We start from the raw sequence: 22,923 nt of genomic DNA, 5'->3' as shown, positions 1-22,923 counted from the left end.
GATTACAGTCAAAGTATCAAAAATATATTACAATTAATACTTAAGTAATACCCAAACTCTTAACAATATATTAATATCTTTGGGTAATTTAAATCTTAAGGATAAATATCTAGTCATTAGAAAGCTGGAAAAATTCGGCTCTTTTGATTTCCGAAAGCTTCCCAGGTAGATTCTAGGAACTCTTGATTACTTCTGCAAGTGCAAGTGGTGGTTATGATAGCCCAAGGATGACTGCAGGTAGCAATTTTAAAAAAACAAATTATAAGTACTAAAATATTTTATTTTTAATTTTAACTAACAATAAATTAATAATAATTTAAGTTGTACTTATTTATAATTATTTATTATGAATAAAACTTTTCATGACTATTGTCAGACCCATCATGCCATTTTGCGAAAGTTTTTATCTAATTTTACAAAAATAAGCCCGATAACATCTAATTTTTTTGCATAAATAAATAGTAAGAATTTTAAAGGTTATGAAAGTATGTTTTTTTCATAAAAATTGATAAAACATAACAACTTTTGTAGCTTTAAAAGTAAAATTTATAAAAGTATCATGCATTCTTAAGGCTGGGCTGAAGTCAGAAAGTTTCCCGGAGTTGACTTTACGCCCTCGCGTTGTGCGGCAAAAGGCTGAAGCTTGACATCAACTGAAATTGAGTAGGTAACAGGGAAATCGTTCGAAAAATGATAATTTTCAGGGATGCACTACAAAAAGGGAGCCTTAGGGCACCAAGAAATTTACAAATTTTTGAATAATCTGTTTCGAGCAAGACAGAGCACAGAATATATCTATCTATCTCCGTCTTATTTTTCAGAGAAGACTGCGAGTTCGAACAGTTGACGAGCAAGTACATCCCCCACCCTCTGTTACCAAGCCTGAAGCTTATGATATCTAAACGTAAACAAAGCAAATGAAAATATGTTGGCTCTGTAGTCAGAAGATTCGACATTTATTTTACCGAACGGTGTTCGATTCCAATTGCGGAAAATTTTTTTTTTTAATTCAAATTGCATGTAATTGCAATTTTATCATGCCGAAAATGAGTTTTAAATTTCAATTTTTATGTAAAATTATTTTTCAATCAATCGATGACAAATGAGACAATATTTGAACAGGGTCATTAACCTTTTTTTGTACAAATACATTGATAATAGCCTTTTTTAACAACTTATTAACAATAAAAAATAGTTTAAACAATCCGCGGCAAGTTCCGACACTTCACCGGCAAGCTCTACCCCCACTCTCTGTGCCCAAGCCTGCAGCTTATAATTTTCAAGCATCTTCATTATTATTGAAACCATAATAGCTCAGTGGTTAGAGCACCAATCTTTTATTTTGCTGGGCAGGGTTCGATCCCAGTCATAGGCAATTGTTTTTTCTTTTTTTTGCTTAAGTGACTTTAAATACTCATAAATTAATTCATATATTTGATTAAATTATTCTTCCAATTAATTACGGAAAACAACTTGTTTTTCTGAAAATACGCTGAGGGTGAGGAACGAGTTACTATGAATTCTCTTTTTTCGAAAGTGTTGTCTTTAAAAGACAATAGGAATTGATTTTGAACTTATATAAACAACCAATTATTGTATTTATATAAAATTTTAATGAAAAAAAAAGGAAAAAAAAAATTGACTGGGATCGAACCCTAATCGGTAAAATGAAAGCTTGGTGTTCTACTCACAGAGCTAACACATCATCTCTGACATTACGTTTATGTTTATAAATTGTATAATGCAGGCTTGGGTACGAAGGGTAGGGATAGAGTTTGCCGGCAAAGTGCCGGAAATCCCCGTGGATTATTTCAACTACTTCTAAATATTTCTAAATTGCTTAAAAAAAAGCTACGTTCATATAGCTATAGTAAAAAAAGTGTTTATAACCCTGTTCATATGTTTTCCGACTCGGCGTCGATCAATTACATAAATAATTGAGAAAAAAAAAATCAAATCGTTGTAAACAATTACTTTTGGCATGTTAATATTACAATTACATGCAAATCTAACAAATAAAAGAGAAAAAAAAAATTTTATCATGACTGGAATCGAACCCTGCCTAGCAAAATAAAAGACCGATGCTGTAACCACTGAGCTGTTATGGTTTCAGTACGCTAATATATGCTTAAAAATTATAAGCTGCAGGCTTAGGCACAGAGAGTGGGGGTAGAGCTTTCCGGGAAAGTGCCGAAACTCGCCACAGATTGTTTAAACTACTTTTCAATGTTGATAATAATATGATTAACTTGTTAATAACATAACATTGTTAATACATGTAAAGATGTATAAGTATAAGTTGTTAAACACAGGCTATTATCAATGTATTTATACAAAAGAAAGTTTATGGCTCTGTTCAAATATTTTTCGACTTAGCGTCAATAAATTCAATGAATAAAGAGAAAAAAAAATCAAATTGTTATAAAAGATTAATTATAGCATGTCAATATTATAATTACATGCTAATCTAACGAATAAAGTAGAAAAAAAAAATTGGTTATGACTGGGATCGAACCCTGCCCGGCAAAATAGAACTTTGACGCCCTAACCACATGGCCAGCATAATCTCGATATTGAGTTGATGTATATTTGTTTTTACACTACATGCTTGGATACGCCGACTTGGAATTGAGCTTTTTGATTAACATTTATACCTAATAAAAATGATAATAATGGATGAGTATATGTATTTGAAGTTATTTGCAGGTATTATATTAATTAATGTTAAATGAGTATCATCATTTTTATTTATCCTAACTGCAATAGTCATCAAAGTGTAGGGCATTGTAAAGTGATACACTATGTTTACATCACATACATATATTACCCGTACACACACATACAGAATTTACTCGCCAAAATGCAGGGCACCATCAGTTCTGGATACGGATTGAGCATTTTTTCAATATGGATGACTGAGGTCATCTGCGAGCATAATGCTGTCACCTATCAGAATTTTTTCGAACTAATTTTCCGGAGAATATCATGTGGAATACAAGATTTCTAATTATTTCTAAATTATTCAATTTTACACTATGAATTGATTTTTTTAACATTCAGACAGGTGGCAAGGACTGACGCAAACACGAATTTTGGGCGAAAAACGTATAAAAATAGAATAATTAGTGATTTTTCATCTGAATGATGTGGCCGCCATCTTGAAATTTAAGCGCGGCAAGTCAATTCATAATTTTTTCATTATTCTTTCTAATTTTTTTAATAAAAATATTCACTATATACAAAAAATTGTTGTTTACGTCAGTCCGGCATTAATTCCTCTGTAATTTGGTACCTAATTTTATAGAAATAATTGTAAATTGGCGACGAAATTAGAAATTTCCCGATCCCATGTATTTGGATAGGGGGAATCAGTCGCCTTTCTGACTTCAGCCCAGCCTTAAGTTTAAAAAAAAAACACGTCTGTCTTCTCTGACAATAAATTGCAACGATATAGAGATAGATGACGCCATTTTCTAATGCTTGAGTGCGCTTGCGCAGTAGCGAAGAACGTGGTAGAGGGGATAAGAAATCAGTGGTGGGAAGCTTGAAAGCATCAGTTGAAGCAACTGAGGAATTCTTTTAGTTTTATGCCAACTCCCGGCAAGACGAAAAGCTACGAATAATAGTAATACAATAACTCTCTCAGTTTGACAATAACAACAAAAACAAAACAGTGAAGACGAATACCGAATAACGATTGTTATTTATGGACATTTTTAGTGTTAAATAAACGTTCTATTATTTTATAAATAATGCCGAAAGTTAGAAGAAGTAAAAATCCACCTCCAGAAGGATGGGAGCTCATAGAACCAACACTAGAGGAATTGGAAGCAAAAATGCGTGAAGGTAATGAATTTATAAGTATTTGTTTATTGACTTGGAGGTTATACGGGAAATTATTTACCCTAAGTTATTATTTATCAAAAATTATTATAATAATAACAGGAATAATCTGTGCGAATGCGTCAAAATAATTCCCCTGTATAACCTCCAAGTCTACTTTCTGTCAGTGTTTTGATTATATTATTTATAGTTTTGTATTTTATTAATGAAAACAATTATTCACTTAAAATTATTTTTTTTAGCTGAAACTGAACCTCATGAAGGTAAACGAAAACAGGAATCATTATGGCCGGTTTTTAAAATTCATCAACAAAAATCTCGCTATATCTATGATCTATTTTATAGAAGAAAAGCTATTAGCAGAGGTAAGAAACGTCAATTGCGCGATACATTAAATTTTTATATAATGTTTATTATTCATTTGAAATCATTTATAATGATTTTTTAAATTAATTATTTATTAATAATAATCATGGAATCCGCTAGAAATTTTTAATTTGTAGCTTTAAAAGTGAATTAAAAATTACTATAATCATGGAAAATCATTTGTTTCAGAACTTTATGACTACTGTATCAACGAAAAAATAGCGGACAAAAATTTAATTGCAAAATGGAAGAAAGTAGGATACGAAAACTTATGCTGCTTACGATGTATTCAAACTAGAGATACGAACTTTGGTACGAATTGTATTTGTAGAGTACCGAAAAGCAAACTAGAAGAGGGTCGCATCGTCGAATGTATTCATTGCGGCTGTAGAGGATGCTCCGGATGATACTATTTAATTTACTTGAAGAAATAACGGCCGATTAATTAATTGTAATTAATTTATTGTATCATAAGTTTATATCTACATAAATATATGCATATATTTTTCTATTTATTTGATTATTTTATTTCATTTGTTATGTCCTGACAATTGAGTAGCAAAATACAATGGAGTTTTTACAATCCAATCATATGTTACAATTTTATTATTTGATTCTATATTTATTCTTGATGATTCATTAAGAAAAAATTATTATTGATTTAAAGATTCAGTTAAGTGAATTTGATCAGTGTCGACAATTGTATCAAAATTTTTTAGAATATGAAGTTGAAAACTGTACAACATGGATGAAATATGCTGAATTAACGACAGTGTATTGAGACTAGACAGGGATGTTCCACTTTGAAATCAAAATCAATAAAATTATCATACACACGAATAAATTAATATTTAATCAATTAATTTATAATAATATCAATACTAAATAAACATGATCATATAACCTATTATACCTTCATCACAATAAACGACTAGATGAAGTTACACTCATGGTTGATAAATACACACACACTCAAAATGAAACTCATGAATATACTCAAAATTTAATTTTTTCATACCTACGTTATTCTATGATACCGTTCTCGTGTTTGATTTGGGGAAGAAAAGAAAGCATAGTACAAAAATGGAAACGTCGAAAGTAAGGTTATACATATAGCAATAATTGGACGATACCAAAGCCATCCAATGCCGACAACTAAAATACTTATTGAGAAGGAAGTAGTTAAGGCCAATGAATCAAGTGGAATTATTCCACTTAAATATTGTGAATTTAAGGTTATTTTCTTGATTGTATTTGAAAGACATGTTGTAGACATGAATATTACAAGCCATCCAATACACCTAAAATGAAAATTTATTATTTTATTAATGTGATTTTATTTTTTAAGTAATAATATTAGCAAAACTACATACCGCATTATCCAAGTCCTCCAATAATTATAAACATGCTCTAGGTGAAACATTATTTCTATGGTTACTTTATTTTTCCTTTGGAGCAAAATTTCATTCCCATGGGGAGTAATAAATGGCACTATTGTTCCTCGTACAAATTTTCCAACAATAGTATATATATCTCCTGCTTTTCCAGCAAAAGACAATAACACTCTTACGTCTCCAACTTGTGTATTCCATAAATCAGAGCTATGATAATACAATCCAGCATGCATTTTGATGTCACTTCTTTCAGGCCGTTGATCACTAGTGATTTCTCTAAAATCATTGAATTTTTTCTTCAATTCTGAACCCAGAATAATATTACCAATTTTCACTTGATCTGCTATTTGAATTTGACTCTTAATTGGCATTTCTTTTGGATTTTCGTGTCCATATCGAATATAAAATTGATCTGAATCAATCAGCTTATCCTTCCATTCAGTGGTGTAATAATAATGTTTACCATCCTCATAATTTTCATAGGTACGTTCTTCTTCTATTTCAACCCATTGATAAACTTGAACTCGTCTTTTGAGTTTAACACTTTCAATAATAACTCCATAATCTGGTTCTGTTAAAGGTTCATTGATCCACAATGGACCAGAAAAATAAACTAATCTATCTTCATAATCTTTTGAAAGGTCATATATATTTTCAATTATTACTATGTGACTTAAAGCTTCATTCAAAGAATGAGATACTGAAGCAGCTTCTCCCTATAAATATCAATTTTCAGTTACATATACAATAACAGAATGTACAATTATATTAAAATAATTATGAAATACATACCTCGTTTGAAACTAAAAGAAATATCCCAATTAAACATAAAATACAACCTATAACTGTAGTAAATCTAGATTGTTGGAATTCTTGATTAGATTCATTGTTAGTGGAAGAATTTTCTCTACGCATCTTTATTCAATTATTTATTCTATTATATATAAATTATTATACCCGTATTTTTCTACAAAAAATATTCATATTCTAATATAAGTACTTTGATCAACTAACGCCATTCGTTATAATAACATAATTATTTTTATTGTATTATTAGGTGAGCACTATTTTGTACATTAACGAAAATATAATATTAATAGTACTTGTATATAAACAGGAACATAGTAAACAACTAATGGCTGCCTTTAATCAAAAAAAAAAATTTTACAACGGAAAACATGGCGTCGTAGTTTTGGCGCGAAATTAAAAGTATTTAAAATAATTGATAGGATTGTTATTTATGTATAATAATTTTGGTTAGGTATAAAAATTTTGAAAAATGTAATCTTTTTATATCATTATTAGTAGTAAACTCTAATTTTGTCATTTTAATAAACGAAAAAAGATGAGTAAAGGTCTTATTGCCACGATAATCGTTTGTTTATGTATTGTTGTACTAGCTGTTGTTTTGAAACCTATAATTTATCCAGAAGTATCAAGTCCATCCGAAGTCAATTCAATATTAAGGCGTTCTGTAAGTGATTCAGATGCTACAAATTTACCTAAAAATCTGCCTGAAAATTTAGCTATCCCAGATCCAATTGTTTCAAATGTAAAACAAACAATAGTTGCTGATGATTCATTTACCAAACAAAATTTAGAAAGTGAAGAGTTTGAGAAGCTACTTTCTCAATATAAACCAAACTCTCAAGTTCAATTACCAAACACATTGAAGAGCTGGCAAACATCATTTTATGTTTTTCAAGATCTCTGTAATTTTGGTTATCAATTATTGCAATTATATGAAACAACAAATCATACAGATAAAATTTATGAAACAATTGCTGCTGCTTTGATTCAAGAAATTGGTGAAGCTCTTAAAGACTATCAAAGTGATAGCAAAGAAGCATTTGGATTTTCTAGAACCTGGATTTATGATATGACTTATTTAGCTAAGTTTCTCATTGCTTATGAATACATAGGAAACAATGAAGATATTAAACATTCAATATGTCATCCATTATTAACAAAAATGGTACCTTCAATTAATAAAGGAGCTGATGTAGAAATAAGCCCGCAAGATGTGTTATCTCTACATTTTGGAGTGATACGATTATCAACAAATTATTTATATTATAGAACTAGCTATAATAATGATCTTGATAAAATTAATCAATTAAAAGCAATATCATCATTAAATATCACTATTAATGATTCAGATAATATTGAAGAAGGAGTTTATAGAGATGATTCATGCATTAAGTCTCCTAATGTTGCCAGTTATGAATATTTTAGACAACTTTACACCTGCCCTAATTACATTTTTTATTCAAATATGTGTCGAGTAATTGGTCCAGACACTGGAAATTTGCCGACCGTTATTGAGACAATATTTAGAAAAATATTACATCCTCAGATAAATTATGCTCCATTTGGTCTATTTGATACGGATGGAAGTATAAGAAATTTAAATTGGTGGAATATTCAAGGAGCACTTGGAGTATTCATTTTTCCACTTATTGGATTGGGAGTATTTAAAAATAATGAAGTGATGTTTTCTGTACGAGTTCAAAGACCAAATATTGCTGCATGTATGATAGATAGAGAAAGGAAGGGCGATTATATACTAGGATCTATTCAGTTGCGAAGAATTTATCAAGTTAATAGAACTTATCCAACAGAGTTGAAATGGAGCCAGTTGAGCAAAGAGCCTGGTATTATTTCAGTCATTGGTGAAAGGGGTTCAATGTATTACAAAAATCAATTGGTTATCGACAGTAACACATACTCTTGCAGCGATGTTGATCAGAATAATTTAATTGGTCGATTACCAAACAATGAAAATGTAATGTTTTGGTTCAACAAGTATAAATGTAATCTCATTCAATGCACTGTAACAGAAATTGGTCTAATGACTAATAATGGATTAGAAACTGAATTTATCATTCACAATTATGGTTCATTTGATGTTCAATTACGTGTTGATGATGATCCACCAAGTGACTTTGATAGAAAGCTTACCTGCATTAGTAATGAAAAAAATGAACAAGGCTTTGTTGTGATTCCATCTTCAGAAACTCAAAGAATTACATGGGCGATGGTTTTCAATCACCGAAGAACCTCTAAATTAATTTATGATGGCAAAATGAAAACATTCAAGTTCAACTATGCATCAAAACTTTACAGTGTAATTTTGAAAGAGAATTCGCAATATATTGTTAAAATAGGAAACAGTGGTAATATATTTGGAGGTAGTTCATCCAGTAATCCTGATGATTCAATGACTCTAGATGGACTTAAACCAATGAAAAGAAATCCAGAAACACTTATGTATACATAATGAAATTTGATAAATTTATTGAGAAATTACTGATAGTAACACTGATTGTTCTCTGGTATACCATTGATGAATTGATTGTAAAATCTGAATTGATAGATTTTTGGGGAAAAAATTGTTTATTTCTAATACTAATATAACAAATACATGGTAATCAAGTAAAATAAATATCACTTACTCAGACTTAATAAAAGTAATCGTTTTCTTTGATTGTAAAATTATTAATACGTCAATTTTAACTGATCTCTGTTGGTACGAAATGATATATAAGTATTCCAGAATATAGCAATCGATTGGACGACAAGAACTTGGTACTGAAGAGGCACAAGTTTGAAATTAATTAATTGAACCAACGGCCAAATCTTGAAATTAAATAAAAGTCTTATATTAATTATTATTTTTTAATTACAATATTTGATTATATTGATATTAATATTACCTTATAGTTGTTGATCAAAATGTCCTCATATTCGTTACTTATTTTTCTCTTGACTCCATCGATATTATTTCCTTGCATCAAACCAATTGAAGAGAGTAGAATAACAATGAAAGTTGGTGCAAATAGAAGCTGATCACAAGCTACTTTTTTTAAAACCACGGTATTTCCTTTGGAGCCAATGTATTTGTCTAAAATTCCATACCAGGTTCGTGTTGCAGGACCCTGTAAGTTAATCATTTTAATTACATACTTTAATAATCGAATATTTTAATTTCAGACGAATAAAAAAATTCATACTGATTATTTAAAGAAGAAGACGTTAATTTATTTATTTCAACTTACACCGATACAAAAGCCAATAGCATAGAATTGAGCTGTACGAATGAAGTCTAGGTCTTTAAATTTTCGTTTTTCAACTACATTTTGAGCCATTTGGTCACCTATGGCCATCAGTGTTCCTAATAAAAGAAAGACTGTTTTAATTAAATTGATTATCATGAAATAATTCAACGTTTTAAATTTGCAACGAGTGTACATCATTTTGAACCCAAACAATGAAGTTGAGTTACTGGAAAACTAAGATGAAAGTTTATTTAAAAACTTTCGAAGCTATTAGATACTTTATTTACCAGCTTGAACTGCTTGCATTCCAAGGGGATACTTATTAAGTAGATTTTTATATATTTTCAATACTGAACCCATCTTTGTTTTAACAAAAAAGAGGTTAGTTTTAATGTTGATTCGTCGTAAAACGTTGAAAGCCATTATTAATTATCTTTTATTGAATTCACATAAATTCATGACATCATTTTTACATAATTAGTCTATTTTTATGAAATTAATGTATTCAAATTTTTTATTGACTGTAATTAATGAAACCGACAAATACATTTTTACGGGTATTCTCCATTTGAAAAACAAAGCGCAATTGTGTTTTTGGGCGCCATCAGGTGATATAGCTTTTCAATTTAGCATAACCTCAAAGAATTCTATGTAGATTGGAAACTCAATAGAAAAAATTACCATTCCCACGGTCGGTAATTGATCATTGGATACATGCCATGCTCAAAAGGTACAAACCAGATGTTGATGAAGGGATTGGATTTCTATATTGGCATCTGTTCTCTGTTCTGTGCCAATAAACAAATGTCATTCTGTAGATTTTCAATTAAGAGTCACTTGATTTTAAAATCACAAAATATTTTAATTAACAATGGGTGCAGAATTACTTTTAGGCGTCAGATTAACATCTCAATCTTTAAAAACTATTAAATTAAATGATGTAGACTTGAAAACAAAAGTGGAAAATTTACGAGTTGAAACTGCAGTGAAGACTGAACTACCTAAAGATTCGTTTGGTAAATTTATATTTTTAATTACAATTTATAAATTATTTGCTTTATTTATTTAAATAAATACTTTTTTCTTAAAAATGCATTTTCTATTGTAGAACTTATTTACTGTGGATGTATCCTAGAAGATGATGTTACTTTGGAATCTTGTGGTCTAAAAAATGGAGCAATGGTTCATGTTTTGAAGAAAAAAGAACCTGAAAAACCAGTGCCAGCTAAATCGATATCAGAAGGAAGCATTTTTCAAATTGCCTCTGCATTTAGATCATTTGTCGAAAACCCAGCACTAAGAAGTGCATTGCATGTAAGTTATAAATCTTAAAAATTATTATTTAATATTAAAAATATAATTTCTATTGTTCATATTATTTTAAAATAAATTTATTAAATTTCAGAGATTGAGCAAACGTCCAGAAGTAATAGAAAATATTATCTTGACCACTCCAGGTCTTAGTGATGACCCTGTTGCTATTGCTATGCTCCAAGATCCTGACTTGATGGCTCATTTTACTGATTCTGATACTGTAAAAAGGTATTTATATCTCATCTACATTGATTATGCAAAATAATCATCATTTTTCACAATAATAATGCTAAACTTTATTTTATAGGATTGCAGAATTACATCCAATTTTGGTAGAAGCAGCTCAATTAATAGCCACAGCAGTTCATGAAGAAGCTCACAACTCGGCTGCATCTGGACCAAGTTCATCAACAATGACAGCACCATCAACAGCGTATTCTTACAGTCTTGATAATTTAAGTGACGATGAAGAGATGGCTGGAGATTCATCTCAATCTTCAGATTCAGCTCAGCATAATGCATCATCTGGAACCGGTGGAGGTGCTGCTATTACTACAGCTCAACTTGCAGTAGCTCTTTCTCGAGCTGGAGCTGGAACTGGAGTTGGGGCAAGATCGTTTCCCCTGTCTAGTTCATCATCATCTACATCAACGGGAAGTTTAAACTCTGTCATAACAACAGAAATGTTTAATCAAGCCATGCAACAGGCTTTTGCAAGTGCATCAAATATCAGTGGATTACCACCAATGCCACCTACACTACCTCAAGCGTCTGATCTTCAGCCACAACTTGCTCAGATGCATGAAATTGGTCTTCACGATGATTCTGTTAACATACAAGCCTTACAATTTACCAATGGAGATGTCCAAGCGGCTATTGATCTTGTATTTAGTGGTTTTAGTGATAATTAGTGAAAATGTAAAAAAAAAACATTATAATTAAGTGGAAAAAAATTAATTGGAGTAATGAAACTTTCATTGATATTCTGAAGAAATTCATTGAGTTGGACTTTGTTATAAATTGGAATATTACACTCCATATATTTAAAATTGACGACGAATTTTATTTATCATAAACAAATGTTTGGTTAAGTATATAATTCTTGTTTTGTTTAATCAATATTTTTCTTTCTAGACGAAACTTGATCTACTTCTAAACAGAGTTTAACTGTGGGTGACATTTTTGATTGAAAGGAATTTTGTACAATTATACTTGAATATAATAAAAGAAGAGATAGAAGAAGGTTTATAAATTCCAAAAATTCATTTTCCATTAATCCTCATTTATTTTCATATGAAATAATAATTTAAAATTCATTCGTTTTATTTGAAAAACTGACTTCCTACTGAGTAGTATCATAAAATATTTGAATAATTTAAAAATTTCATATTCATATGTAAAAAAAAAAAAAAACTTGCCACCTGAAATAACATACAATTGGATTTAATTCAATAATTTAGTTCTATTCTTTTCAGAAATAAATAATTCATAGAAATATTTCATCAAGTTTATCTCCATTGATTTCCTAATGAAAATTTAAGAGAAAAAAAAGGTACATCAAAAGAGTTAAATACCGTAAATAAAATAATTATTCATCAAATATATAATTCAGAGAAGAACGGTTTTAAATATAATTCTAAAGGATAAGTGTATTGTTGCAGGACGACAGATGGATTGTAAGTAAACGTATTGGTGAACTGCGCATACTCAAACGCATTTTTCAATAGTTACGTGTGCGTTTATAGACTCACACTAATATTTAAGTCTTTTATATATAGATGGTTAATAGAGATATAGATACTCTTGACTGTTGCTTGAGAAGGATGCTCGACGAACATCGCCAGCTGAATTCGGGCCTTCATTCGAGTAACACGTGTTCAGCAGTGTCAGGAAACCCGGCGTCCTTTTATACACGTGCCTTTTTTACTACGCAAAATCATGTCACAAATATTCTAGAATTATCTCAAGTATTTGGTGTACTATTTGATTGATTCTGATATTACATTTGGACTATATCCAATGGGTATTTAAATTGATTCATCATATTCATGGCTGATAAAGAGCTAAAAAAAGTAAAACGTGCAACGTTGTTGATTATCTACAAAAGCTATCATATTCAAACTCATAATGTTCCGTGACGGTTAATAAGTGTTAACGTATGAGTGTTTTATTTAAACGGCGCCGGGAAAATTGGTGACTTAATGTGTCTTGATAAGATTACTTATCATTCAGAAAATAATACCAACACCTGAACAAAATAAATGTAAGAAAATAAGTGGCAGATTTTTTTTTTCAAAGGAGTTGCAAGTTCATGTAAGATTATATCCAACATAAGATATAAGTTTCAAGAAGTTTATTTATTTTATTGGAAATATTTTTAGAATATGAAAGATAAAATTGGAATTATTGACACATGTATATATGTTTATATTTATATTTTTAATCTAAATGGTTTATGTTTCCTTGAAAGCAATATTTTATTAACTGCGCTTGGAATCTAAGTCTTTTATTGGTGTATAAATTAGTAGAAGTCCGGTATTCTTTGATCTAGTAATTAAAATGTCGACTTGAATACCTCGTTATTTCTGATTAACGAATTCGGACGAATAAACAATATAATTTCATAATTGACAGGCCCACGCATCATTCATTGAATAATTGTTTCAAGGTAAAAATGCGTTAATTGGTAAAAAAAAAAATTCAGAACTTTTATTTTTATTCAATCATTTAATTGTTCATCATCATTATTCCTGAAGGTTAAGGAAAATTTTTATAAAATTATTTTGATTAATCATCAATAGTAATGAATTCAATGATGAAAGAGATTTTTTTCTTACCAGAAATTATACAATGCCGTACGAAATGAATGGAAATAATGCTGAAGGAGGAATGGAGCACGTGGAGCTGAGTCCTCTTCAACGTCGAACACGATTTCACGTAAATCGAGTTGACAGTATGGAAGGAAGAACAAGTCTTTTGGGTGAACAAGAAACTAAAAAATCCTTCAGACATATGACACGTGAAGCTTTACCACGATTAGATAATTATCGAAATATTATGAGTATCCAAGCTGCTCATAGACCTACCCTAGATGAGCTTCATCATGCCAGTCTCTTTAATAAGGTAATAATAATAATTAGTGAATAACTGAATAAATAAATAAGTTGGTAAGTTTTAAATGGAATATAAACAAATGAAGTGTGATAAAAGAATATTATAAGTTGATGAATAATTAAAAGGTCAGCAACAAGACCTGCACGTTTTACTTTACTAAGAGCTATTAAAGTGACTGATGATAAATTATAAGTGTCATCATGACTTACTTTTCAAGAATGTTAATTCAAAAATAAATAGGCTATCTAACTTTTTTACAACTTTTCATCTTTTTCAGTAAAAATTAACATAATCGTATTTGATTGACATAAATGATCATTTTTATCTTTTCTTTCTTTCAATTTGATATCTTTTTTTTTTGATAACTATCTCTTCACCATTGGACTATTTTTAAATGAAAAAATAAATCAAATATAATTAGAGATTAAATTTTGCCAAGTGTCGGAGTACCTTTTAGAATATGTAAATTGCTTATACAAGTGGTTTTCCCACCTTTGCTGGATTATGATGTGAATACTAATATTTTTATTCTCAGATCAATAAGAAATCAAATAAATTCATAGGAAATTTATAATTAATTTTATCTCTGGAAGTAGAAAAATATTCAATTTAATTATTTAGAAATCTTTAACTGATAAGAAAATTGTGCTACTAAGCTAAATTTATTCTTTAACACATCATGCAGTGTCTTTAAAGCTATTTTTAGTTTTTCATTTGATAATCCTTTACCCTCGCTATATTCTCTTTCCCGACTTCTACTGCACTAGTTCTCTTGTCATGAACTTGAATCGTCATTAAACTACTCGTAAATGAGTTATGACTTCTGTTAGGGGAACGAAGAAGCATGCAAGCATGATCATCTACACATTCCTCTGAGATTACAGTTCAAAGGAATCTTCACTAAAAAAAAAGGATTAATACTCGAGGATAGAAAAGTTTTTTAATCAGCTGTTTATATTTCACAGTCTATTATTTTCATGCCAACTTCCAAGATTTTAATTAAATAATTATTTGCATAAATATTGATTATTATAAAAAAATTAAAAAAATTGTTATCAATCTTGTTTGCACATTGAATATTATCTTCTATTATTATTAATTGGTGTATTTATTCAATCTTCTAAGGGAAATGCAAGTAATACTTTGCCTCCAAACCAATCAAAAGAACTAGAGACTGGTGTTAAGTTTGGATGGATTCAAGGAGTTCTAATGAGATGTCTTCTGAATATATGGGGTGTAATGCTTTTTCTACGACTCTCTTGGGTCGTAGCACAAACTGGAGTTGGTAAGAAATATTATTATATTAGAAAAAACCAATAGAAAGCATTCATTTTTATTGACATAATATTTTACTAAATTTTTTGTTTATTAATAAAGGGCAAGCTATTTTGTTAATTTTAACTACAACTGCTGTCACTACAATAACTGCTTTGTCCATGTCTGCAATCAGCACAAATGGTCTTATTAAAGGAGGTAAATATATTCCAAAGATACCTACATAATTGATTTGAAGAATAAAAAAAAATTCAAACTATTTGTTGAATAATTCAATAATCTTTTTTCAGGTGGAACGTATTATATGATCTCGAGATCTCTAGGACCCGAGTTCGGAGGATCGATTGGTCTAATATTTTCCTTAGCTAATGCAGTGGCATGTTCTATGTATGTTGTGGGTTTTTGTGAGAGTCTCCAGGACCTTTTACGTCCTGCTCAACGATGCATAATAGATTGTGCTGAATGGGATATAAGGATAATAGGTAAATCGTAAGATTACTTTCTGTCAATGAAAATATTTTTCTTTAGTAATTGAATTTCCCTACTAGTTTTTTTTCATCATCATTAATGCTATATTCTTTTACAGGATGTATTACTATTATTGCTCTTCTAGCCATCGTTATGATTGGGATGGAATGGGAAGCAAAAGCACAAATTGGTCTACTAATAATTTTACTGATTGCTTTGGTAGATTTTTTTATCGGTACCTTTGTTGGTCCAAAAAGTAATGAAGAGTATGCTAAAGGATTTATTGGTTATAATGGTAATTTGTAATATTCTTGAAAAAAAAAGAATTGAAAAGAAAAAAATTAAATTACTTCAAAATTAAGTTAATAAACCCTGCTATTAATTATTCATATCAACTATTTTATTTTACAGCACAACTCTTGAAACAAAACTTTAAACCAGATTACAGAGAATATGATGGAGTAGATCATGGATTTTTTTCAGTATTAGCTATATTTTTTCCTGCAGCTACAGGTATTTTAGCAGGAGCAAATATTTCTGGTGATTTGAAGGTACATTTCTGCAATTTCATCTAAAGACTTTTGAATTTTAATTTTCAATAAATTCATTTTTAGGATCCTCAGAAAGCAATTCCAAAAGGTACTCTGCTAGCGATATTGCTGACGACAATATCTTATATTCTAATGGCTATAATGGTTGGAGCAACTGTAGTCAGAGATGCTACTGGAGATATCAATGATATCCTAATATTCACTAATAATACCACTATGTCTTTCAATAGTTCCATTATCTCAAACAATTCAGTCACTCAATCACCCAATGTTAATTTATCTAGTCTATTAAATTCAGATTTAAATGAAACGACAGATGAATCGATTTTAACAAACTTAACATATATCATAAGCTCTAATTTAACTAATTTAAATACTACAAATCCTGATAAAAGAGTTTGGAGTGAATATGGAACTGCTTTTAATTGCAGTAAAACTGAAAAAAATTGTAAATATGGATCACATAATAGTTTTCAAGTTATCGAATTAGTATCAGTATTTGGACCTTTTATTTATGCCGGATGTTTTGCTGCTACTTTATCAAGTGCTTTAGCATCTCTAGTATCAGCTCCTAAAGTTTTTCAAGCACTTTGTCAAGATCATTTGTATCCTGGTATTGCTTGGTTCAGTGGGAAACCAGGAAAAGAACCTGTTAGAGGCTATCTATTAGCTTTCATTATTGCCGTTGGATTTATTTTAATTGGTATTCATTAAATTCAATTTGATTTTAATTGTTTCATTTATTTTCCATTATTTATTTAAACTTCATTTATTTTTTTTAGGAAATTTAAACTCTATTGCACCATTGATATCTAATTTCTTCTTAGCTGCGTATACTCTGATCAATTTTAGCACTTTCCATGCATCCCTAGCTAAACCTATTGGATGGAGACCAACATTTAAGGTAAGTTAGTTGATAATAATAATCTAATTCAAGTGAATAATAATTTAATTTTTACTTATTGTAAATTTTAGTATTACAACATGTGGTTAAGTCTAGCTGGATCGATATTATGTGTCGCAGTGATGTTTTTAATTTCTTGGTGGACTGCATTAATTACTTTGTGTGCCGTTCTTGCACTTTATCTTGTGGTTTCTTATAGAAAACCCGGTAATTAATATATCAATGACAATTTCTCTTTAGATGTTTAAAAATAAATAAGACTACTCATTTTTATTTATTTTTAATCCTTTTAGATGTTAATTGGGGATCTACTACACAAGCTCAAACCTATAATAATGCTTTAACAGCTGTACAACAGTTAGATAGAGTTGAAGAACACGTTAAAAATTATAAACCACAATTTTTAGTACTCAGTGGAAATCCTAGTGCCAGATCAGCATTAATTGACTTTGCTCATCATATAACAAAAAATCAAAGTCTTGTAATATGCGGTCATATTATTGAGGTAAAATCCAATAATTTATGCTTATTTCATTATTAAAATTAATCCTTAAAATATTTTATAAATATTATATTTCTATAAAAAAGTAATGGATAATAAAGATTAATTTGATAGTTTATGAATAAAATTTCTTTTGTAAATAAATAAAATGTTTTAGAATCCTCTGAATTATAAAACTCGTTCAGCAATGATTGAAAAGTCATCTAATTGGCTGAGGAATAATAAAATAAAGGGCTTTTATTCCGTGATTGATGGAATGAGCTTTCAAGAAGGTGCTACGTCACTTTTACAAGCGTCTGGGCTTGGGAAACTACGTCCTAATATTTTATTAATGGGGTATAAACAAGATTGGGCAACATGTGCTCGAGAAGATCTCAATATGTACTTCAATGTCATGCAGTAAGTTTTAAAAATCTTTTCATCGACATTTTTACTTTTATAACAGTAAAATAAAGTTTTAATATTAATTTTTTTTTTTTTAGTAAATCTTTAGATATGCATATAGCTGTCGCTATTCTTCGTTTAAGTGAAGGTTTTGATCACAGTGCACTCGTAAATGAGACAGAAGATTCCAAAAAGAGTTCTGTGACCATCAGAGGCAATCAAAGTTTTTCTCAACTCAGTCAAGGTATTTTATACTAGCGAAAAAACTTTTATAAAAAATTTTCTCATTTCAATTAATGTTACACCAACTTTCAAGGATATTATAATTTAAAGAAGAAAAAAAAAGAACAATTGAAATGAGTTGTTTTTGCTAAAATAATAATCACGATGAAAAATAATTGGATTTTTTCTATTTATTTCAGCCAGTAGTACTTCAGACATTTCAATGCCCGGAAGTCCATCACCTAAAAGGTCAGAAATTATTAATAAAAGTCCAGATGCATCTCCAAGTAATCGTCAAGAAAGTAAACCAATGATTGCTGTTATTTCTAAAGACATCATAAGTTCCCTGACTAAGTTTAAAAAGAAACAAAAAAGAGGTACAATTGATGTCTGGTGGTTATATGACGATGGAGGACTCACATTACTCTTGCCTTATATCATTAGTACCCGAAGAAACTGGGCTAATAGTAAATTGCGAGTATTTGCATTGGCCAATAAGCACTCTGAACTGGAGTATGAACAAAGAAAGTTAGTAATCAATTTAAATTAATCATTAAAAGTAATTAAAGCTGGTAGTTATTCAAAATAAATAATTAATTCAACCAGAAACTAAAAAACATTCATATTTCCAATAATTTTTGATTATTATTACAGAGATAGTAATGAAAATAATGAATATAAAAATTTATTTCCAGTATGGCGAGTCTTTTGTCTAAATTCCGGATTGATTATTCAGCATTAAAGATTATTTCTAATATTTCAAAACCTGCTGATACTCAAACGAAAAATTTCTTTGAACTTTTGATAGCTGATTTTCAAGGATCTTCATCTTCAGATGACAAAGGTAAGAAAGCTAATATTAAAAATCAGAATGAAAAAATAATATTTGATATCTTCAACTAAAGAACTATTTTTACTTCTATTTATTATTTAACTTATAAAACTATTTTTAGATATTACAATAACGGAATCAGAACTTTTAGCAATGAATGAGAAGACAAATAGGCACTTGAGGTTACGGGAGTTATTAACAGAGCATTCAATGGACGCAAATCTTATCGTTATGTAAGTTAATTGATTAATTTTTATGCTGTTGAATTTTTCAATTGATTTAATTATGAGTATAAAACAGTGATTATTAATTAGATCATAAGTTATGCAATGCTGAAAAGATTATTAATAATCTAACAACATGTTATTATTAATTTCTCATTGATAGAATTAATAAGAAATATTTTCCTTATTGTTTCAGGACTCTACCGATGCCTAGAAAAGGAGCAGTATCTGCACCTTTATATATGGCATGGCTCGAAACATTAACACGTGATATGCCGCCGTTTTTGCTAGTCCGCGGAAATCATACTTCAGTTCTTACTTTTTATTCTTAATTAAAATACCGCAATTAATTTCTTTTCGATTTTTCAAATGATCTAGCGTATTTTATAAAATAATATTTTAATTAATTTTTGAAAATTCTTCATGTAAAATTGTGTGATAGATTTTCAGCATAGAGATAAAATAAAATAATTAAAGTATTTTTATAATTATAAATTAATTAAAATTTTTGCGGTTTTTTAAATTAAGATATATCGAATTTTATAATTCAAAATTAATGAATACTAAGCAGTTGATAGCAGTAATGAAGTATTTTTATAATCATAAAGCTAATTTAATTGTAATTTATTCAATTTATTATTTAGAATTTATTTTAAATTTATATAGTGTACGTCATGGAATAATTTAACATCGCCCGGATAGCACTCGTGTTTATAGATATTAGTTGATATACACCATCATTGGCTATTTTTACAATAAAATATACTGTCTATTGTATACACTCGGTACAAGAAATCAATCAGGGTTATTCAACCCTCACGTGTACTCACATCGGTTTCAATTGCATTCTGTAAGCTTCCTAGATAGACATGCAAACATTATATTCCGCGAATATGACATCAAATGTACTTTCGATCAATCACTGATAATTCATTTACGTAACATGATAATAATTTGTACTGTAGGAAATATATAGATTTTATCATTGAAAAGTACTTTTCCATAACTATTGTTATGATCATTGCATTTTAACTTTGCGGAAACATGACAGATAATATCCAGGGAACATATATATACATAGAAATGAATTTTTATAAAGTCGTGTAATTGGATCTGATAGAAAAACAACGCCTCCTCAGGGTATTTCACTAATCCACTGGAAAAAAACGCCCGTAATCTCTTTTATCATTTTGTTTGTTAACTTTTTTACTGAATCGAAAAAATGTTTCGACTGTAAATTATTGTGAATTAAATATCTTAAAAGAATTTTTTAATTTAATTTCAAAAAATATATACGTACTAATTATTGATGATCATATAAAAGAATTATTGTAATTAAATCTTCAAAAATGTTCGTAGAAAAGTTTTTATAAAATTTCACTATTTTTGTAAAATTTAAAAGAAATAATATTTTTTATGTATTTTTAAATATATGAAAATTTCATGCCTTTTTATCGAATTTATATTATTTTTGTTCCACAAAGATATCTTGATAAAAGAAAAGCTTTCTTCCGTTCAAAACTCGTTCGAATCTCTGATTTAGTCTCATCTGAAAATTTATGTTGAAAAGCTATTTATTTAACTGCTTTTTTTTTTATTTCTCCCATATATTCATGGATGAAAATGCATTTGATCCCAATTAGAAAATTAATCTTTATTTATATGTAGAAAAAAACTTACCTACGTTAAAGTATATTCTATATATAAATAACTTTATGTATATGTATATAAAATATAACTGTATGAGCAATCAAATATTTTACTATCGTTCCAATTACTGCCCAAGGTCAGTACGGTAGAAAATTATTTAGATTCTTGACTAAAAAAGGCTTAATATAGTGGGTCAAGGTTTTATTCCATAAGCATTTTTTAAATCTCCTTGGCTAATGTTTATGAATAACAATCATTCAAAAATTTTTCAACGCACTCAGACACACCAATGACTTCTTTGATTTGATTTCATTTAAAATAGAAATCTGTAGATATTTTTCATTTTATTATTTAATTCATTTATAAATATTCATTGTGTCTATAATTTGTATCAATATGTGACCTTTTATAATTTTTATAGTCATCATTAAATTATTAATATTATCATTATCATCCTTGTGATAACTACTGTGCCATTGTACATTGGTATTAATTAATCTGAATAGGATGAACAGTTGGATAGCAGAGCCTCAATAATTATTTAGATAGAGATTAACTGCTAATGGACATGGAATTATTGAAAATCCTTTATGAATATCAGAAAAATTTTATCAGAACGGGTGTGTAATTGAATGATAAAGGGAGGGGCGTTCTTGATATATTTTTAAACGGTTTTATTATTTTTAACCATCCATTAGTGTATATTATTCCATCATTAATTATTTTTTCATTCGTTCTTGTTGATATTTTGATTTTATTCCATTTTATTTTAAATAAAAAATGGAAAATATTCGATAACTATTCGTTTGTTTCATTAATAATTCGTAGAATAAAATATCGCAACAGTATTTTTTTATGGAAATTTATCAATCTCTCATGTCAATGATATTCGACATAATAGTACACACATTTTGCATTTTATTTTTATTGTCCATAACAATAGATATTTTAGTTATTGTTGTTTATTTGTGTATCTATGGCTGATGAATTTTTCGTTTAACGGAAAACAATAAATTCTTCTTCGATTATGATGTAAAAAAAAATGCCTCTGGTGTTGTTTGAGTATGTGGTATTTTTTTATTATCGTGTGAGTAACCGTTTATTGTTATTGATTTGAATTCGATCAAATAAATTGTGGCAATCATTCAAAACATTTGTTACCTGAAAATTTAAAAATGATTTTTTAGGTTAAATTTAAACTGATTCATATAAAATAAGATATTACTTACAATTTGATCAATTATTAACTCCAAATTTGTAATTTATATTTTTTCACTAAATTCCTTAAAAAATTTATAAATATTTCAGCAGCTACTGACGTCAATTTAACGTTCTTATCTCTTTCTAAAGTCAGCACACACATTTTTTTTCTAAACTTTTTTTCACGAATTATTTATTCATCAATTATTTATTCATCTTTAATTCCATCCAAATATACTAAAACTACATACATATTTTCCTCTTGATGATGTCACAAAATTTATTTAAAAATATTTTTATATCTCATATTCAAAACTTTATTATAAAAATCTTTTATTTACATACCAAATAGAACCATTCATTCTATCCAACTTTTATTTATTTACCTCTCTGTATATAAACAGAAGGGAAAAATTAAATAGAAATTTTTCTTTTTTTCCAGTAAAAATAGTGTTTTTAATGATTTTCACATCTCATTTTCAGTATTATCTTTTATTTGAAAAAGTAGAACCGATAATGAACCAAAGATGCTGTGATGGTCGTTAGAAAAAGAGAAAGATATCTCCGGTTAGATGAATAATCCATGAATGTAAGACAAAGTCAAACGATCTCTCGACTTATA

At 28.8% G+C, this 22,923-nt stretch overlaps 6 protein-coding genes and 1 long non-coding RNA gene across 10 annotated transcripts; 4 read left to right on the top strand and 3 right to left on the bottom strand.

Moving 5' to 3' along the window:
• Positions 1–3,573: 3,573 nt before the first annotated feature.
• LOC118069375 (protein BUD31 homolog) lies at positions 3,574–4,724 on the top strand. The gene is made up of 3 exons (XM_035087443.1): positions 3,574–3,846; positions 4,086–4,208; positions 4,399–4,724. Exons 1-3 carry the CDS (start codon positions 3,753–3,755, stop codon positions 4,614–4,616), a joined length of 435 nt encoding a protein of 144 aa, XP_034943334.1. The 5' UTR covers positions 3,574–3,752; the 3' UTR covers positions 4,617–4,724.
• Tmem43 (Transmembrane protein 43) lies at positions 4,707–6,734 on the bottom strand. The gene is made up of 3 exons (XM_035087441.1): positions 6,396–6,734; positions 5,583–6,319; positions 4,707–5,510 (listed from the first exon to the last, which is right to left on the bottom strand). The coding sequence occupies exons 1-3, from the start codon at positions 6,516–6,518 to the stop codon at positions 5,228–5,230; spliced, it is 1,143 nt and encodes a 380-aa protein (XP_034943332.1). The 5' UTR covers positions 6,519–6,734; the 3' UTR covers positions 4,707–5,227.
• On the top strand, positions 6,674–9,285 carry LOC118069372 (uncharacterized). Its single transcript, NM_001414621.1, has one exon. It carries the CDS (start codon positions 6,949–6,951, stop codon positions 8,881–8,883), a length of 1,935 nt encoding a protein of 644 aa, NP_001401550.1. The 5' UTR covers positions 6,674–6,948; the 3' UTR covers positions 8,884–9,285.
• Mpv17 (Mitochondrial inner membrane protein MPV17) lies at positions 9,069–10,263 on the bottom strand. The gene is made up of 4 exons (XM_035087442.1): positions 9,949–10,263; positions 9,662–9,777; positions 9,320–9,541; positions 9,069–9,242 (listed from the first exon to the last, which is right to left on the bottom strand). Exons 1-4 carry the CDS (start codon positions 10,082–10,084, stop codon positions 9,102–9,104), a joined length of 615 nt encoding a protein of 204 aa, XP_034943333.1. The 5' UTR covers positions 10,085–10,263; the 3' UTR covers positions 9,069–9,101.
• Positions 10,264–10,445: 182 nt separating this feature from the next.
• LOC118069401 (ubiquitin-like protein 7) lies at positions 10,446–12,223 on the top strand. The gene is made up of 4 exons (XM_035087477.1): positions 10,446–10,677; positions 10,770–10,975; positions 11,067–11,203; positions 11,283–12,223. Exons 1-4 carry the CDS (start codon positions 10,533–10,535, stop codon positions 11,884–11,886), a joined length of 1,092 nt encoding a protein of 363 aa, XP_034943368.1. The 5' UTR covers positions 10,446–10,532; the 3' UTR covers positions 11,887–12,223.
• A 367-nt stretch (positions 12,224–12,590) lies between these two features.
• On the top strand, positions 12,591–20,756 carry Ncc69 (sodium chloride cotransporter 69). Of its 4 annotated transcripts, XM_035087463.1 has the most exons (19): positions 12,591–12,651; positions 12,754–13,288; positions 13,610–13,643; positions 13,816–14,098; positions 15,215–15,374; positions 15,467–15,562; positions 15,655–15,846; positions 15,951–16,127; positions 16,244–16,383; positions 16,447–17,086; positions 17,166–17,287; positions 17,359–17,494; positions 17,581–17,792; positions 17,947–18,188; positions 18,272–18,417; positions 18,596–18,923; positions 19,091–19,239; positions 19,349–19,460; positions 19,648–20,756. In XM_035087463.1, exons 4-19 carry the CDS (start codon positions 13,826–13,828, stop codon positions 19,781–19,783), a joined length of 3,261 nt encoding a protein of 1,086 aa, XP_034943354.1. In that variant the 5' UTR covers positions 12,591–12,651; positions 12,754–13,288; positions 13,610–13,643; positions 13,816–13,825; the 3' UTR covers positions 19,784–20,756. The 4 variants fall into 4 exon arrangements, with proteins under 4 accessions (XP_034943354.1, XP_034943352.1, XP_034943353.1 ...); XM_035087461.1 differs by lacking the exon at positions 13,610–13,643; XM_035087462.1 differs by lacking the exon at positions 13,610–13,643 and having other exon boundaries at positions 12,592–12,651; positions 12,754–13,238.
• A 1,193-nt stretch (positions 20,757–21,949) lies between these two features.
• Positions 21,950–22,868, bottom strand: LOC118069380 (uncharacterized). Its single transcript, XR_004690606.1, has 2 exons — positions 22,331–22,868; positions 21,950–22,262 (listed from the first exon to the last, which is right to left on the bottom strand). It is a non-coding gene; the product is annotated as an uncharacterized lncRNA (long non-coding RNA).
• Positions 22,869–22,923: the final 55 nt, after the last annotated feature.

The sequence above is a fragment of the Chelonus insularis genome, unplaced genomic scaffold, assembly GCF_013357705.1.
Source record: "Chelonus insularis isolate UGA/USDA-ARS -01 unplaced genomic scaffold, ASM1335770v1 contig_408_pilon, whole genome shotgun sequence".
Lineage (NCBI taxonomy): Eukaryota > Metazoa > Arthropoda > Insecta > Hymenoptera > Braconidae > Chelonus > Chelonus insularis.
The sequence above is the reverse complement of the archived record's forward strand: the minus strand, read 5'-3'. Positions and strand labels throughout refer to the sequence as shown.